The sequence below is a fragment of the Pongo abelii genome, chromosome 12 (genome assembly GCF_028885655.2).
Source record: "Pongo abelii isolate AG06213 chromosome 12, NHGRI_mPonAbe1-v2.0_pri, whole genome shotgun sequence".
In the NCBI taxonomy this organism is placed as follows: domain Eukaryota; kingdom Metazoa; phylum Chordata; class Mammalia; order Primates; family Hominidae; genus Pongo; species Pongo abelii.
Window position 1 is genome coordinate 44,523,039 of NC_071997.2, and position 18,400 is coordinate 44,541,438.

At 42.0% G+C, this 18,400-nt stretch overlaps 1 protein-coding gene and 1 long non-coding RNA gene across 5 annotated transcripts in view; one reads left to right on the plus strand and one right to left on the minus strand.

The window, feature by feature from the left end:
• The window catches only part of EIF2AK3 (eukaryotic translation initiation factor 2 alpha kinase 3), a 136,191-nt gene that overhangs the window by 52,016 nt on the left and 65,775 nt on the right, over window positions 1-18,400 (plus strand). Inside the window, exon 1 of one of the 4 annotated variants that reach the window (XM_002811805.5) lies at window positions 10,121-10,707. The exons of 2 other annotated variants lie outside the window; for them this stretch is intronic. In XM_002811805.5, coding sequence (XP_002811851.3) covers window positions 10,397-10,707 — 311 coding nt within the window. In that variant the 5' untranslated portion in view covers window positions 10,121-10,396. Of the gene's footprint in view, window positions 1-10,120; window positions 10,708-18,400 lie in introns of those variants that run through there. One more of the 4 variants, XM_063713567.1, reaches the window with a different exon arrangement.
• Window positions 5,857-10,108, minus strand: LOC134759692 (uncharacterized). Its single transcript, XR_010136262.1, has 2 exons — window positions 8,827-10,108; window positions 5,857-6,278 (listed from the first exon to the last, which is right to left on the minus strand). It is a non-coding gene; the product is annotated as an uncharacterized LOC134759692 (long non-coding RNA).

The following is an 18,400-nucleotide window of genomic DNA, read 5'->3' on the forward strand; positions in this document are numbered from 1 at the left end:
GGTTGTTTTCAATCTGGCCCATTGACAAAACTACATTCTATGTGAGGACTAAATTCTCCCATGACTTTTCTTTATTTGAACCACTGTGTAACACTTGCTTTTAGAGGATACCAGTCATTTGGCATTTATTTGGTAGCAATGAATCATTTATATACAAATATGCATCTTACTTTTTTTCAGTTGCCTGTAACAATTAAGATAGCATTACTTGGTGCTGGTTTGATAGACACAAATGCAAGTGTTGGCCCTGAAATGCCAAAAGGGTTTAGCCAGACTATCCTATAATTACATTATATTAAAAAAAATCATCCAAATAAAAACATAAGAAATTTGAAACTTATTCTACATTTGCTGACCATTACGAATATGCTGGTGTCCACCATGTGAAATAATTTTATCTATTGTTAGTGATACAAAGTGATACTTCACATTTGTGCTTACTATTGCCACCTGGTTGTTTAGATTATTCTGATTATAAAATTGTGTAAACATTCTCTACAGAGAAAAGAGGCAGAACATTAAAGAAAATGGAAATGAAGTGACTAAAGACAGCCCTTGGTGTAAGTGCCCAATGAGAACACTAGAAGAAACAGACTTCAGAGTCCACCTGGTACAAATGGCCGCTGAGAGTCCCTGGTGTAAGTAACCAAGGCAGTGCCTGGTCCAAGATGCCACCTAAAACACTGTGAGACTTATAGAGGAGAAGCAGATTGTTTCAGAGCACACAGCAAGTTACTTGGCAGTTCCAGGGTCAGCGCTATGCTCTACATTGCCTCTATTTCTTCCTGAATTCAAAGAATTACAAACAACTGGAGAAATAAAATTACTCCCTTTCTTCCCCCTAGACAGAAAATGAAAGTAATGAAGACTTTGGGTAAGAATTTTACAGCGGCATTCTCAAAGCTTTGCAAGGGGCTTTGTGCATTTAAGAGAATTTGCTATTTAGAGGTCCAGAGATCTGGCTCCTGGAGTTTGGTTATGAAGAAGGAAGAGGCAAGTTTGAAGAAAAGGCACTGATATTTCTCAGTACAATGTGAAGTCCTGAAATCATTATGAAATAGAATTCTTTGCAATTTATAAAGCAGTTAGGAAAATCCTCTTGTTTGTACTTAAGAGTTCACATGTACACATGCTCATGTATATAAGTGTGCACAGGCACATGTGTTAGCATTTGTTTCTGCATTTATGCATACATGCTTGCAAATCCCCCTTTTGGAGCACTCACCAAAAGGAACAGAATGGATCATCCATATTGGCCCAGGACTGGACCAGACTATATAAATTCAAGGGTTTATAATTATCAACTACTGTCCTTGTGAAGCACTAAGGCATTTCTCTAGACTTAGTTACTCAGACAGGAAAGAAATACTCATGACGGGTATGGCTGACTGAATGTATGGTCACAATGCTTCTCTCCCCTGTGGCAGCATACGCATCCACACTCTAGCTGTGACCTCATGGTATGTGGAGTGTGCTTTCCCATCCTTGCACTTTGAACTTGGCCATGTGACATACTTTAGCTACAGAGCTGTTCATAGACATAGGAAGGCAGAGACTTGAAATACGTATGTGTGGCTGGCCTTGCCCTCTTGTATTTCTATTATTGCCATGAGAAGAACATGCTCCAGGTAGACCATTCTTCCAAGGAGGATGAGAGACCAGTGGAGTAGACCTAGGTCCAGCTTAGTTTGGAGCCAAGCCCCAAATGACATGCAGACTTATGAAGATGAATACATTACTATTGTTAAACAAATAGTATTACAAACTATTGTTAAAGTTTTAGGGTAGCTTGTTATAAAGAATTATTGTGACAATAGCTGAAAAATACAATGAGGGAGGCAGTGAGTCCTGGACTGAGACCAATTTCTGTGGGTAAGAAGGTGAAAAGAAGTGAAAGTAAATGTATCCAAGACAGAAGAATAGAGGACAGAAAGCCGGGTTAGGAATAGAAGCATGCATGCGAGGGGACCCCCGAGGGCAGCATTAATTTTCGGAGTTCCTGCTTTAATTAGCCCATCCTTTCAGCAAAGTTTGATCTGCACATGCAGTCTTGTGTGGTGGGTATAGAGAATAAAGTTTGGTTGGAAGCTGTGGGTGAAGAGCAGCCTCCTACTTAGGGGCTGTGTCTAGGAGTTCTATGCAGTGACTACAGTGAAGTGGCCATGACCCACAGTCAAGTTGCAAACATCTGAGATGAGTTTGCTATGGCCAGGAAGAATTTTCTAGTACATCGTAAAAGAGAAATTAAAGGCCTCTGAATTGGCAGGGGATTGCTGGGAGTGATAATGGACTCTCAAGTGGCACTTCAATGTTAAGAATTGCTGATATAAACTATGCACATGTAAATAAATTATAGGCATATAGAAAAATTATGAATTTCACAAAATCCACAATTTATCAAACATATTAAGTCCAAAGTGCCATGTTCCTCCGCTTTTAGTACACATAAGAGTCTCCTAGAGTGTTTGTTAAAACTGCAGATTCCTGGACCCCATTCCCTGAACTTTTGATTAAGTCAGTCCAGGACCACACTTTAAGAAACATCGATAAGCTGCTTCCTTGCTATGGTTACAATAACCCCTTGTCTTTCGTGAAGGAATTTGGATATTTCAGGCCCATTTTACACATGATCCAACTATAATTGTCCTTTTAAAGGTTGAAATAGCCACCAGAAGACCAGGCTTGTTGCTATGTGCTCTGCATTTTTTAAGCAGAACCTCCTGAATTCCTCTTTCCATCCTTGTTATTCAACTTCTAGTGCTTAAAAGTGCACCCCAAAACTCCTTATTGATATGTCATATGTCACATCAAAGCAAGCTACATTTAATTTTTTGTGTTTGTCTTGTCACTTCACTGGTTAAAATCTTTGAAATTTCAGTTTTTAAACAAACAAAATCTGTTTTCACATCCTTCTGCCTTTTTTGGGGCAAAGTGGAGGAGAAAAAGTCTGTATTGCTTTTTGTTTAAGTCAGGTCTATTAATATATGATTTATATACAGTAAAATTCACTCTTCTTAGGTATACACTTCTATGAGTTTGACAAACTTATATACTGACATCACCACCACCACCAATAAGATTTGGGATCTTTCCATCACCTAAGAAAGGTTCCTTGTGTCCTTCGCTAGTCAATCTCATCTCCTTTGGCACTATGGTTTTATCTTTTGCAGATGTCAATACATGGAATCATAAAGTATGTAATATTCTGTATCTGGCTTCTTTTACTTGGTTCGACACTTTCAAAATGCACCCTTGTCATTCATATCATCAGTAGGTTGTCCCTTTTTACTGCTGAGTAGTATTCCAGCATATGAATGCACTATAATTTGTTTACCCATTAACTAGTGGATAGACATTATGACATTTCCAGTTTGGGGCAATTATGTAAAAAAGCTTCTATAAACATTTGCCTACAGGCCTTTTTACAAATATACGTTTTTATCTCTTAGGTAAAAACTTAGGAGTGGGATTGTTGAGTCATATGGTGTATTAGTCCGTTTTCACACTCCTGCAAAGATAATACCTGAGGGCAGGGCACAGTGGCTCACATCTGTAATCCTAGCACTTTGGGAGGCCAAGTCGGGTGCATCACTTGAGGTCAGGAGTTCAACACCAACCTGGCCAGCACGGCGAAACCCCACCTCTACTACAAATACAAAAATTAGCTGGGTGTGGTGGCACACATCTATAATCCCAGCTACTTGGGAGGCTGAGGCAAGAGAATCACTTGAACCTGGGAGGGGGAGGTTGCAGTTAGCCGAGATCATGCTGCGGCACTCCAGCCTGGGAGATAAAGCGAGACTCTGTCTCAAAAGAATAAAAATAAAAAAATACTACCTGAGATAGGTAATTGATAAAAGAAAGAGGTTTAATTGACTCACAGTCCCACATTGCTGGGGAGGCCTCGGGAGACTTACAATCATGGTGGAAGTCAAATGAGAAGCAAATACCTTCTTCACAAGGTGGCAGGAGAGAGAAAGCACAAGGAAGTGCCACACTTTAAAATCATCAGCTCTTGTGATCACTATTACAAGAACAGCATGGGGGGATCACCCCCATGATTTAATCGCCTCCCAACAGGTCCTTCCCTCAATATGTGGGGATTACAATTTGAGATGAGATTTGGGTGGGGACACAGAGCCAAACCATGTCATATGGTAAGTGTATGTTTAACTGTAATAGAAATTGCCAAGCCGTTTCCAAGATAGTTGTACCACTTTACCTTCAGACCAGCAATGTATGAGGAATTGCTCATATATTCTTGCCAGCACTTGATATTGTATTTTTAAAAATAGCTATTCTAATATATATGGAGTAGTATCTCATTATGTGCCATCAGTTATATCTGTTCGTGAACCTAGCATGAACAATTGTGAAGCAATTGTGGAGCAATTGTTCATGCTAGGTTCAGGAACAGATATAACTGATTACTCTTATAGTACTTGTGGTAGAGTCTTCTAGGGTGTTTGTTAAAACTGCAGATTCAGACCGGGCGCGGTGGCTCATGCCTGTAATCCCAGCACTCTAGGAGGCTGAGGTGGGTAGATCACCTAAGGTTGGGAGTTTGAGACCAGCCTGACCAACATGGAGAAACCCTGTCTCTACTAAAAATACAAAATTAGCCGGGCATGATGGCACCTTCCTGTAATCCCAGCTACTCAGGAGGCTGAGGCAGGGGAATAGCTTGAACCCAGGAGGTGGAAGTTGCGGTGAGCCAAGACTGCACCATTGCACTCCAGCCGGGGCAACAAGAGCGAAACTCCATCTCAAAAAAAAGGAAAATCTGCAGATTCCTGGACCCCATTCCTTGAACTTCTGATGAAGTCAGTCCAGGGCCACACTTTAAGAAACATTGATAAGCTAATCCCTTGCTACAGTTACATTTTAGTTCCATGCCCTTTGTCACATGACTTTGCAGTTTCTTTCACTAGAGGCAGGGCATGTTGTCCTGCCTCTTTGATGTTAGGCCTAATCATATGCCTTGCTTTAGTCCATCCTGCTCCAATAATAAGTGCTCCAGTTCTGATACTAGTTTTAAGAGGCCATGTAAGTTTCCACCCATCTTAATTGTGTTTCTTCCATTGCCATAAGAAAATCGTGCTCTAGCTAGATCAGGCAACTCCAGGTGAACGGTGTCAGAGTATACATTTTTGCTGTTTTAAGCCACTGAATTTGGGATGTTTGCTTACACAGCATTGTTATGCCAATAGCTAACTGGTACAACACAACAAAATTTCACTGTGTGGCAAACTCTTCAAGAGTGCCTACCCATAAACATTCCTCTCTTTATAAACACTTTTAATAGACATTTTACAAAAGATGATATATAATGTCCAACAAGCACATTAAAAGATGTTCAAAATCATTAGTCGTCAGGGATATGCAAACCAAAGCTACAATGAAATGCCATCACATATCTACTAGAATAGTTAGAATTAAAAAGACAATTACCAAATGTTGGTGAGGATATAGAACAACTTGAACTCTCATGCACCACTGGTGGGGGTATAAAATGGTACACCACTTTGTGAAAATGCTTGGCAGAGTCTTATAAAGTTAAACATCCATCTACTATATGAGCTAGTTATTCCACATCTAGGTATTTACCCAAGAGAAATAAAAACCTACAAAAAGACCTGTACATACATAAATGTTCTCATAGTAGCTTTATTTGTAATGGCCAAAAATTGAAAATATACCAAATGTACTCCAGCAAGTGAATGGATAAAGAGACGTGGAACAAATAAAGCAGAATACTACTCAGCAATAAAAAGCAACTAAGTATTGCTACATTCAACAATGTGAGTAAATTTAAAAACATTATATGGAGTGAAAAAAGTAAGACACAAAAGTACATATTGTATGACTGCATTTATTAAAGATGCTAGAATATGCAGACTAATCTATTGTGATGGAAAACAGATCAGTGGTTACCTAGGGGCCTCGGGTAGGAGGGAGTGACCACAAAGGGACACAAGGAATCTCTTGGAGTGATCACAATGTTCTGTATCTTGACTGTGGTATATACATCTGTCAAAACTCATCCAAATGTATATTTCCAATAGGTTCAGTTTATTGTACATGTACTATACTTCAAGAAAACTGATTACACATTCTTCCTTTCATCCTCACTAGCAGAATCTTCATTTTGTTTAGCAGTAGCATGGTCTGGCCTGGGAAATGTCAGTGAAAATTCCTTGGTGGTGCTTCCTGGAGAGCTCTTTGATAGGGGCAAATTCAGGCGGTTACATGCCTTTTGTCATTCCTCTTTGTCCTACCTATAATAAAGAAATGATACTGGAGTTGCCATCCCAAAACAGTGAGACGATAGGCAAAAGGAACAAAGTCACCCATGAAGCATGGAGAAATAGAGGAGCATAAGTTTAAATAAAACATCACTGTAGAGCTGTGGTGTCATTAAAAAAAATAAACCCACTTCTTGCTTCACCAACTATATGGCAAGGTTTTTGTTATTCACAATCAAATATCATTTCAACAGATGCAGTTTCTCTCTGTTAAGGGATTGAACTTACTGTTTCTAAATCTCAGACCTATTTTGCTGATTTTCTGGGCCACACTCAGTTGTAGAATCTTGGTTGTTTTGGGCAACCCTGGCTCAGGGTACCTGAGCACCAGCTTCTTTTCCTGGCCCAGCTTACTGGCCAGCTCTCATGCCCGGTCCCCACTTTCTTACATTTCCCTGAGGCACCCAGGTTCCAGAGTTCCCACAAAGTCACTGTGAACCTCCATGCTGTCCTAAAGCAGGTAGACTCTCTTTTCTCTCGTTAATTTATTTTCCCAGTCAGCACACTTCGATTCAGGCTTTTTTTTCCAAAATGGAAAATTTGTGTTTTGTTCCCAAGTATAAAGCTTGACTCTCCTTACTGGCATTTTCCACCACTGTGCTCTTCTGCCTGTGCCTTTTTCATCATAGCACTTATCTTAGTTTTAATAATATATGTGTGATTGTTAATGTCTGTCTCCCTAACTATATAGGTGTTAACCTTCAGAAGGGCAGGAACCACATCTATTTTGTTCATATCTTTATTCTCATTATTTGCAGGTGGTCATGTGGAATCCCTGAATGTTAAGTGAATAAATAAAACTTCCACAGTATTTACAGGTGGCAAGTAGACTCCTAATTCATTAGCTCAGATTAATAGCCTTGTTCATGCCATGATCATTTTTTGAAAAAATTACAAAACCATGAAGACCAGGCCCACTAAAATATATACACTAATTTCAAACAGGTAGTTAACAATCATTTTTTCATCTTATGTTAATTTTCTGACACCTTCCTCATACCAACTAGCATAATCCCTTTTAGGTGGGCGATTTTATCTCCTATTTTGTTGAGTAGATAATGGTCAATTGGTTTGAGTTCGCTCATCTGTTTTCTCTACTTTTCAAAATAACTTACTCTCTAGGAGTACCTCCTACGCTCTACTTTCAACATGGAAGGCAGAGCTGCCCCTTTTCCTCCAGATACTCTGGAATCTTGCTCTCGTAATCAACCCCCTCTGTCTACAGCAACTGCAGTCTCTTCCTTTCCAGTTGTCTCTTTCCCTCTGTCCTCAGGTATTCATTCATTCATTCAACAAACATTTATTAAATGCTTGCTAAACACTTTGCACTGTTTTATGTCTTCGAATACATCAATGAGCAAATCTTCACAGAATTTACATGCAAGTGGAAGGAAACAGAGCAGACAATAAACAAAACAAATATGTAAATTACAGTATTTACATATTTGTAATGTATGTATCTGCTAAGCAGAAATAAAGCAGGAGAGAAATAAAGGAAGGAAGGTGGTGGAGGTTTTAATTTTAAATAAGGTAGTGAGGAGGGACTTCACTGGGATTAGCAAAGCCTCAAATAAAGTGAGGGAACACATCTTGTGGGTACCTGGGTGTTATGTGCTAAATTGTGTCCCTCCAAAATTTACATGTTGAAGTCTCAACCTTTAGTGCTTCAGAATATAACTATACTGTATTTGGAGATAAGATCTTTAAAGCAGTGATTAAGTTAAAATGAGGCTGCTAAAGGTAGCCCCATACTCCAATCTGACTGGTGTTAGAAGAATAGGAAGAGACACCAGAGGGAAGAGGAAGAAGTAAGAGGGCTGCCATCGGCAAGCCAAGGAGAGACGCCTCAGAATCCCACCTTGATCTTGGACTTCTAGCCTCCAGAACTTCGAGAAAATAAACTAGTTTTGTTCAGGCCACATGGTCTGTGGTATTTGTTAGGGCAACTCTAGCAAACTCATATACCTGGGGAGTTTCCTAGGCAGGCAAAACAACAAAGGAAAACCCCCAAGGTGGGACTTGATTGGCCCAATGGAGTGAGCAAAGACAGTATGAAATGAGATCAGAAAAGCCATAGGAACCAGATGTTGTAGCACCCTGTAGTCTATTGTAAGGACTTGGCTTTTATCCTGAGTGAACTGGGGGACCTTTTGAGGGTTATGACCAGCACTATGGAGAAGCAAGAAGACCGGTGAAAGGTGTTCTAAACAGGAAAAACTTGAGTTGCTGGATCAAATACAGCTGATAAAACAAAGATTATCCTTTGAATACAGCACTGGTGGCCTCAGCAAGAGCAGTTTTGGTGGTGTGAATGCCTGACTGTAGTGTACTTGGGAATGGAGGAAGAGGAATTGAAGATAAGGAATTTTGAACACTTGACTTTTGCCATACAGAGGAGCAAAGACACGTGGTAGGAGCTGGAAGGGGAAGAGGGGTTTCTTGTTTGTTTTGGGCTGGGGAGAGATTAGAGCATGCTTTTAGCAGATGAAGGATAATCTAGGTATACCCATATTGCCAACACCTTAACAAATCTTCACCGGTTTTGGACCAGGTGCGGTGGCTAATGCCCGTAAATTGCAGCACTTTGGGAGGCTGAGGCGGGAGGATGGCTTGAGGACAGGAGTTTGAGATCAACCTGGGCAACACAGAAACCCCACCTTTACAAAACAAAATTAAAAATTGGCCTGGCATGGTGGCACGCATCTGTAGTCCCAGCTACTCCGGAAGCTGAGGAAGGAAGATCGCTTGAACGCAGGAATTCAAGGTTATAGTGAACTATGGTCAAGCCACTGCACTCCAGTCTGGGCAAAAGAGCAAGACCCTCTCTCTAAAAAAAAATTTTTTTAAATGTTCACTGGTTTTGATGCGGGTAATAGCCTCCCGGCCAGTCTCCTCATCGTTGATGCTGTAACTGCTGAAGATGCATTTTCTTATCACTTCACTCATCTGCTCAAAAATCTTCAGGAAGTCTTGACTTGCAGTATTAAAAGTTCAAATGCCTTGGCTGAACATTCCAGTCTTCTCCACTCTGCCCTTTTGCAGTTTCATCACTGTCTTTGGTGAGGTACAAAGCGTGCCAGGTCAGAGGCGGAAGACATGAATTAAAGTCATGATTCTGTGACCAATCAGCTACGTGATCTCAGGCAAACTACGTCAGTGCACCGGGCCGGGGCTCCTTCCCGTTCCTAAGGAGGCGGGAGGCGTGTCGGGCAGACTGGATTGTCGCAGGTCACTGCCATCTCTAACAAGCGGACTTCTGAGCACCGTTGCGGCCACAAGTAAACCATCTCCTGCACCCTCCTTACCCTTCTACTTCTAGGGACCACACGACTTCTGTGGCCACTTCTTCCTGTTTCGCTTTTGCCTTCCTAAGTAGACTAGGCTTTAGAAGAGCTACAATGCCAGCTCCTTTAAGGTCGACCTCCTCCCGGTCACAAGGGACTTGCCTCCCACTCTTCACTTGGGACGGTACTCTTCACAGTCAGAATCCGCCACGTAGTAAGTGCCGCTTCCAACCAATCAAGAGGCAGTTAGCGCAGACCTTTGAGGGACATCCACTTCCACCAATGATCTTCAAGTCTTCTCCAGCGCCTCGCTTTGTGGGGCGAGGCCAACCACCGCGATGGCCAATCTGTTGTAGGAAAGGTATTCCGGGAACTGATGAGCGCACCAATCAGGTAAAAAGACGTCGGGGAGGAGCATTTCTCATTGGTAATTGCGTCAGGAAGAGGGACGGGCCTCGAACGACGAGATTACGATTTGATTGGTAGGTGCGATGTTGACAACCAGGGAAAGTCCACCTTTCCCAACAAGGCCAGCCTGGGAACATGGAGTGACAGCGGCCGCAGCCAATGAGCGAGCAGACGCGCGGAAAGTTTGCTCAATGGGCGATGTCCGAGATAGGCTGTCGCTCAGGTGGCAGCGGCAGAGGCCGGGCTGAGACGTGGCCAGGGGAACACTGCTGGCTGTCCGGGCCGTCGGGGCGGCGGTAGGGTCCCTAGCACGTCCTTGCCCTCTTGGGAGCTCCAAGCGGCGGAAGAGGCAGGCGTCAGTGGCTGCGCCTCCATGCCTGCGCGCGGGGCGGGCCGCTGATGGAGCGCGCCATCAGCCCGGGGCTGCTGGTACGGGCGCTGCTGCTGCTGCTGCTGCTGCTGCTGGGGTTCGCGGCAAGGACGGTGGCCGCGGGGCGCGCCCGTGGCCTCCCAGCGCCGACGGCGGAGGCGGCGTTCGGCCTCGGGGCGGCCGCTGCTCCCACCTCAGCGACGCGAGTACCGGCGGCGGGCGCCGTGGCTGCGGCCGAGGTGACTGTGGAGGACGGTGAGGCGCTGCCGGCAGCCGCGGGCGAGCAGGAGCCGCGGGGTCCTGAACCAGACGATGAGACAGAGTTGCGACCGCGCGGCAGGTGAGGGGCTGCCGACCCGGGGGAGGCAACTTGTTTACGCGCGCGAGCCGCGGAGGATATGGTGTAGGGGGGCGTAGATCCGGAACCCGGGCGGGCGTCTTCCCTCGGCTGCGGAGGGCAGCTGGCGACCTGGGGACGAGCGCGGGGCCACGACGCCCTCCCATCCCCCGACCAGCGACCTGCCTGGGCTCGGCTCCCGAGGGCCTGGTCCTGGCCGACGGGTCAGAGCAGCATCCTCGCAGGTGCGGGAGAATGGAATTCCAGGGTTGCAAAGAAACGCCACTTCCCCTCTTTCATTGTTTTCGGGCACTGATTCTCTTCCAAGGAACCTTTCCCTCTTTTTCCTTACGCACATCACCTCCTGTCTGTGCTGGCGTGACAGCTGTTTTGAGAAAGGACTTTAGCAAAAGACGTCTGCATTTTCTTTCAAACACAACTCTGTAGTGCCCCCGGACAAGGATTGAGATCAGTGTGTTTCTAATTGAGATCTGCGGAACACCTGCATGCGAATCACCTGGGGATGCTGGTGAAATCTACAGTTTTCTAGGCCCCACCCCAGTTTTACTGAATCAGACATTCCCTGGGTAAGAGCCTGGCATCTGCGTGTTTAACAAGCACGCCGGATAATTCTTGCAGGCTAAAGTTTAAGAGCTATGGTCAGATTCTTGAATATTGTTTCTCGAACCTAAGAGCCATGGTTAGGTTCTTGAATAAGGGGTTTACTGTATAAACATTTAATATAGGGTTTTCTTTGAGTTTCTCCGCATTCAAAAAATGTTACTTCAAGGTGATTGTTTTAAAGCACTTTTCAAAGTCTAGACACAATGTAAGGCATGTTAACAGTAAATTTTGGGGACAGCCAATCTTATCACACCCGTGGAGGTGATGTCCCATTTTATAAATGGAGTGTTAAAGGGAGCATTAAGTAAATTAAACCAGGGAAGGCTGCGCTCTGGATTGGAACATATTTTAGACTTATAGTCATTACTAGATCGTAACAAGTTAGATTTAATTTTAAATTAATATTAGAACTTTGATCTATATATCTGGAGACTACGATAAATAGGATAAGTACTAAAATTCTCTAGGCACCATTTGAGTATATAAACATTTGTAAAAATATATATATAAAACAAAGTTTTCTTAGGTTTGCTAATAAGTCAATTTTCCTGGAAGAGTGTTTTTGTTTATCATAAAGAAATTTCTGAAGCTCCTGCTCAAAATGAATTACATGAAGTAGAGTTGAGACGTTTTGTTTTTCTTAGAATTCAAATCCACTTCAACAGGTACTTACTGATTAACAAGAGCCCAGGGATGCCCTGGGTGGCAGAGGTTAGGCAGGTAGTTCCTGCCTTCCAGGAGAGTGTGCAGTCTAACAATACGGATGAAACGAGGAAGACCTATAACAACATTACAGACCAGAAAGAGTGCCAGTGTCAGGGATGTCCCAAGGTTTTTGTGGTGTTCTACTAGGTGAGGTATGGGAGTGAGGGTAGGTAAGAAGATAAGAGAAGGTTGTGGCAGAATGAGTTGGTTCCTGAAAAATGGGTAAAATTGTAATGGAAAGTTACCGGACTTGAGGAAACAGCAAGAGGCACAGAGGCCGGAGATTATGTTTGGAAAACATTTTGTCTCTGTATATGTCTATTTGTGTGTGTGTGTGTGTGTGTGTGTACGTAAGCGATATAGACATGCACATATGTATGCTAGGCAGGGAGAAGTAGATGAGGATAGAAAAAATAGGTTAGAGCCGACTGTATATGTATATAGTCTGATGCTAATAGCATCATCGTCACTTGGGAGTATGTTAAAACTCCAGAGTCAGGCACCACCCCACACTCCCTGAATGAGAACATCTGCATTTTAACAAGATCACCGTGTGATTCACATGCATGTTAAAGTTTGAGAAATGTTGGGTAGAGTATCCTGAGTGCCACGCTTGATCAAAATTACACCTAAGGAATGTTTCTCTAGCAATAGTGTGTACTGAAAACTTGAGTTAAGAATACCAAAAGGAGAGTGTTATAGCAGTTCAGATGAGAGGTTTAGTGTAAAGTGGTATAGGACAGAGGGGACAGAGTTGAGATATTTGATGCAAAATCTAGGTTCCTGGCAAGTGAATGCATTCTTCCTTTCTTGGTACCCTTGTCCAGAGATTGAGACTGCGTGGCCAGAAGTTGAGAAAAGAGGTTTAAGGGAGCAGGGAAGAAAAGGTAAGGGGTTTGGTGTTGGACATGTGACTCGGAGTGCAGGCAGGACGTCCAGAGGGAGACATTAGGTAGGTGGGTGGAAATGAATGACTAGAGCCAGTGAGAGGGCAGCGTAAATATGAATAGTTGAAGCTGTGGGAAAGGGAAAGCTCATGAGAAAACCTCAGGAAATGCCTTTTATTTTAGGGAGGAAGATGAGCCAGCAAAGGAGACAGAAATACAGCTGGCTAGGTTGGAGGTACAGGAGGAGGACTGGGAAGAAAGAGATTTGGTGATGAGCACACTTAAAGAATTTAAATGAAGCGGCAGAGACAATACTCAAATTGCAAGAGGTTAAAGATTCAGGCCCTTCCGCCCCACTCCCTCCTTTCCTCACTGATGAGGTAATTTTTAGGAGAAGGAACCTCCGAACTTACTTATATACTGAAAAGAGGGAGCCTGTGTAGACAGAATGAAAATGAAAGGGGCTGGGCGCATTGGCTCAGCCTGTTATCCCAGCACTTTGGGAGGCCAAGGCGGGTGGATCACCTGAGGTCAGGAGTTTGAGACCGGCCTGGCCAACACGTTGAAACCCCATCTCTACTAAAAATACAAAAAATTAGCCAGGCATGGTGGCGGGTGCCTGTAATCCGAGCTACTCGGGAGGCCGAGGCAGGAGAATCGCTTGAAAACCTGGGAGGCGGAGGTTGCAGTGAGCTGAGATCATGACACTGCACTCCAACCTGGGCAACAAGAGCAAAACTCCATCTCAAAAAAAAGAAAAAAAAGGAAAATGAAAGGAACAGATGATGAGATGAAGGTAGTTAGAGAAGATCCACTTAGCAAACAGGAAGATCATTTCTTTCTCATAAATTGCAGTGAAAACAGCAATTTTGGCTTGAAGAGCATACATGATCACCAAACAGAATTGGCTAGGAAGAGATAGAGCCCAGTTTTGGGGTCTGCCTTGTAGCGTGGACTTAAGATAGTGTGGAATGTTTGAGAAACCTTGAATAAGTTGATAGTCAACAGGAGATAAATACGCAGTTTATAAAAGTTTTTTCTAAATGCTCTTAAGATAAAAACCCAGAGAATATTAATTAGTTCAGTAATAATAGACCAGTAATTCTGTTTGTTTCAAGGAGTATTAGGGGAACAGATTTGAATTAACCAAGTGTTTATTATGAACAGCTGTGAAGAACTGCAGTACTGGCAAAACTTTTAAAAAGAAGGAGGTGCGGAATTATCTTTATTTTTACATGTTGTCTTTTGATACTCAAGAAGCAATCCGAGATTCACCGGTTCATTGATTTTTTTTCTCTTGATGGAATTTTCAAGTCTCATTCTAAGTGCTTACTCTGCATATCAAGCATGTGAATGAGTGAATAAGCTATTTATTTTCTTTAAAAGTTTGCTAAAATAAACTTGTTTTTCTGGTACCAATCTCGTTGTCCATTTTCTTCTGCTAAACATTACATTAGTTGATATTTAAGTGGGATGGTCATTGCAGAAAGTTGGGAAGAAAGTCTCATCACCTCACTGTTAGATTTTACATATGTTTACGTAATTTTGTGAGTTACCAGTCTTCTGACTTCAACACAAATAGCAAATTGCAAAGTGTTACTTGGGGTTCTTGGGATGGGTTGGGAAGTCATTCCGACAATCTCAGAAGTTCTAAAGAACTAGTTTTCTCTTAAGTGTCACTAATTTGCAAAGTACATGTTCCTTTTTCCTCTGGCTCTAATTCCTCTTCAACAAAAGTATTTCTAAATTTGACATTAATCTCTGGTGCTTCTTCAATCTGTGCATCTGCAAACTGATTTTTTTAATTAAATGAGATAACATGAAAATATTTGCAAATATAAGATGGTATAATTTTTTTTTCTCTGTCCTTTTACAAAGTGATCTGATGTGAAACAAAGGCACAGAAGTCTGGTCTTCCTCAGACTTTCAGATTTATAATCTTTTTTTTTTTGTTTTTTTAACTACTAGGACCTTTGAATAGTAGCATATCAGAATACCATGTTGAAAGGAAGCTCAGTCATATAGTCCTATTCCTATTCACTCACCCAACTCCAGACTTTTAAAGTTAACTAACAATCACCTTTAAAGAAGAATTTACACAGAACTTTCAAAGCAAGTAATAAGCCAAAATAAATATACTTCAGGCAAGTAATGAACTATCCTTTGTGTCTGCAATTGTCTTTAGCTTAATTGATGCCAGGACTGTGCTTAGACTATGTGGACAGGCATGGGAGATTGCTTTTTATCTGATCTCAGGTACCTGCGTTCATAGGCATCTTCCAGATTGCAGAGAGGACCTGTCTTTATCAGTTGCTGTGAGCTGTAGCTTCAGCGTGTCTCTTTACTCCCTAAACATTGCCTGATAACTCCATTTGCTTTTCTCCTTTTTTGTAAGAGGGGAACTTCTTATACATTTTTATTACAAATTGTTTTAAAATACAAAGGAGAAAACTTGTAAGTTGCAGAGCTAAATGTGAGGGGAGGAGATAAATTTGTGTGTGTAATTCCATTCTATTTGTAAATGACCATTTTGATTAAAAATCTTTCATAGGGCCGGGGTTGGTGGCTCACGCCCGTAATCACAGCACTTTGGGAAGCCAAGGCAGGCGGATCACCTGAGGTCAAGAGTTCGAGACCAGCCTGGCTAACATGGTGAAACCCTATCTCTACTAAAAATACAAAAATTAGCCAGGCATGGTGGCACACGCCTGTAGTCCCAGCTACTCAGGAGGCTGAGGCAGGAGAATCAATTGAACCCGGGATGCAGAGTTTGCTGTGAGCCGAGATCATGCCACTGCACTCCAGCCTGGGTGACAGAGTGAGACTCTGCCTCAAAAAAAAAAAAAAAAAAAAAATTACAGAATAGAGTAGAAAAGGTACTTTCAAAAATGTTTTAATGTAACAGGAAAAGGATATCTGTTACGCTTATGTTAAACCTGTACCACTGAAAACTTAGATTGTATGTCTTTAAGGTCTAGCTGATATGTCAAAGTTATAAAGTATAGTTGGTAATTTTTGATATATTTGTTATGATTTGGCGCATGGCTAGTCTTGTCATACATTTAAGTAAAGGAAGTTTGACTTGAAGATTTACTTAGTAGGTGAGGACCAGGAAGTATAGTCTAATCAGTACTAGTTTGTTTCTAAACAAGAACATATGCCTCCTTTAGTGAGAGCACAAGTTTGGGCAAAGGATTCTCGGCTACACCAAAAAAACAGGTTCAACCAAATCACATTTATAGTTTTCTGAAGTACTGCCCTCCCCCCAACCCCCAGAAAGGATATTTGAAATTTTAAAATAAGCAGTTGTTAATGTAGAAACTATTTAATCCATACAATATTCTCCTATCACCTGCTTGTCTTCTTTCACGTCGGAAACTTCCACAGGAAATAAAGTTCCTTTAAAATGATTTTATGAAGAAATTTAGCATACACTTATCAGAATTTGATAAACTTAACTGTGAATAGGCAGGTGTTCTGGGTAACTTAAGTCAGCACAGTTTTTCTTTTTTTATTGCGTATTCATTGTGGCATAAAGTCATTTCTCCTGGATTGAGGACATAATCAGAGCAATTACAGGATGAATGACATCTGTGAGATTTCTGAGAGGAATAAAAAGCTGCATGTTGTAGTAATATAGTAGTTGCCACTTATGCAAACTTACAGTTAACAGAATAACGAGTTAAAAACCTGAATTTCTGCTTCTGTTCAAAATTTTGTATTTGGTGCATAACCTTAGGTAAATCACATCTTTTCCCATCTTCTCAGCTTTTTTGGTGGTGATTGTTTTATGTAGACAATATATTTGTCCTACCAAGGTTTATTCATTCAACAAACATTTATGTAGTTTTACTGGGGCCCAGGTACTGTTAGGCCCTGAGAGTAGATAAATGTCTTTTCCGTACGAAGCTCCAAGCCTGACAGATCATTGTGTTAAAGAATTAACTATCCTCGAATTGATAATGAGTGACATAAAAGTAGTGTAAGAGTGAAAAGAATGGAAGTGGCAAGTTACTGAGTCCCGGAATGAGAAAAATATCAAGGACAGTGTAGGCAACAGAATAGTGTGAGCAAGGGCACAGAGCAGGGAGTTTGTACAGTGAGCACAGAGCAGTGGTTCCTAAGCCAGGGCTCCAGGATCCCTACAGATCTGCAAAGATAAAAATGGGGATCCATGAGACTGCCAGTATTTTAAAATAACCTAATGGAAATTAAATATTTAATAGAAGGTACATTAAAAAGTCAAGTTCCTTTGCTTTAAACTAGAATTACATAAAACCTTATATAGTAATTACAGTTCTTTCAAGAAATGTTGAATATTTTGATTGGTTCTTAAGTATTTCCTCTAAAGATGGGAGAATTTATTATACACAGTGTTCATTTGGCAGGTGGAATAATTTAAGACATGGGGGAAAATATAGGCAAGAGAACTTTTGAAAAGTTCACCCCATGGAAAGGGGGGAGTGTGGAGCTGGGAAGGAGAGGGGAGAGGGAGTTGGGCTGGTAGAAGAGGCAGAAAAATGAGATTAGGAAAGTACACTGAAACCAAATTGTGAAAGGTTTTATGTGCCACACCAAGCAGTGTGACCTTTCTTCTTCAGTGGGCACAGGGAACCTTGGAAGTTTATCAGATCTCTATTACAGAAACAAAACGGTGGGAAGAAGAGAGGGGAAAGAAACCTGAGGCAGGAAAATGTGTTAGAAAGCATTTTAAGGTGTTCTGATGAGAAATGAGAATCTTCTAGAGCAAGAGCTGTGGTAATGAAGAAGGAAAATTTTTTTTTTTTTTTTTTTTTGAGACGGAGTCTCACTCTGTCATGCAGGCTGGAGTGCAGTGGTGCAATCTCAGCTTACTGCAACCTCCGCCTCCCAGGTTCAAGTGATTCTCCTGTCTCAGCCTCCCAAGTAGCTGGGATTACAGGTGCATGCCACCACACCCGGCTTGCTTTTGTATTTTTTAGTAGAGATAGGGTTTCACCATGTTGGCCGGGCTGGTCTTGAACTCCTGATGTCAGGTGATCCATCCACCTTGGCCTCCCAAAGTTCTGGGATTACAGGCGTGAGTCACCGCACCCGGCCAGAAAAGATTTAAGAGAAGCTTCAGAAATAGAATTAAGAGTACATGGCTGTTGTTTAAATGTAGAGGGTGAGGGAGCACAAAGAGTTGATGTCTGATTTAAATGTTAGGTAATAGGATGGATGGCTACGCTTTTAAGTGGCAGGAATAGATTGTGGGAAAGAAGTTTCCTGAGACTGTTATGGTGATAACAAGTAGATCCTGCTGAAGATGCAGAACTAGGATAGGGGAGAGATGGTGAACTACAAATCCTGTACAGGTTTGGGGGGCTGTCATACTACAGATGGAGGTGAAGCTATAGACATTGACCATCTAGGTAGAACATGTAGCACAAACAGGAAAATGCCTGCTCTATAGATAGAAAACTATAAGGATGACAGGTGAGGCCGGGCACGGTGGCTCA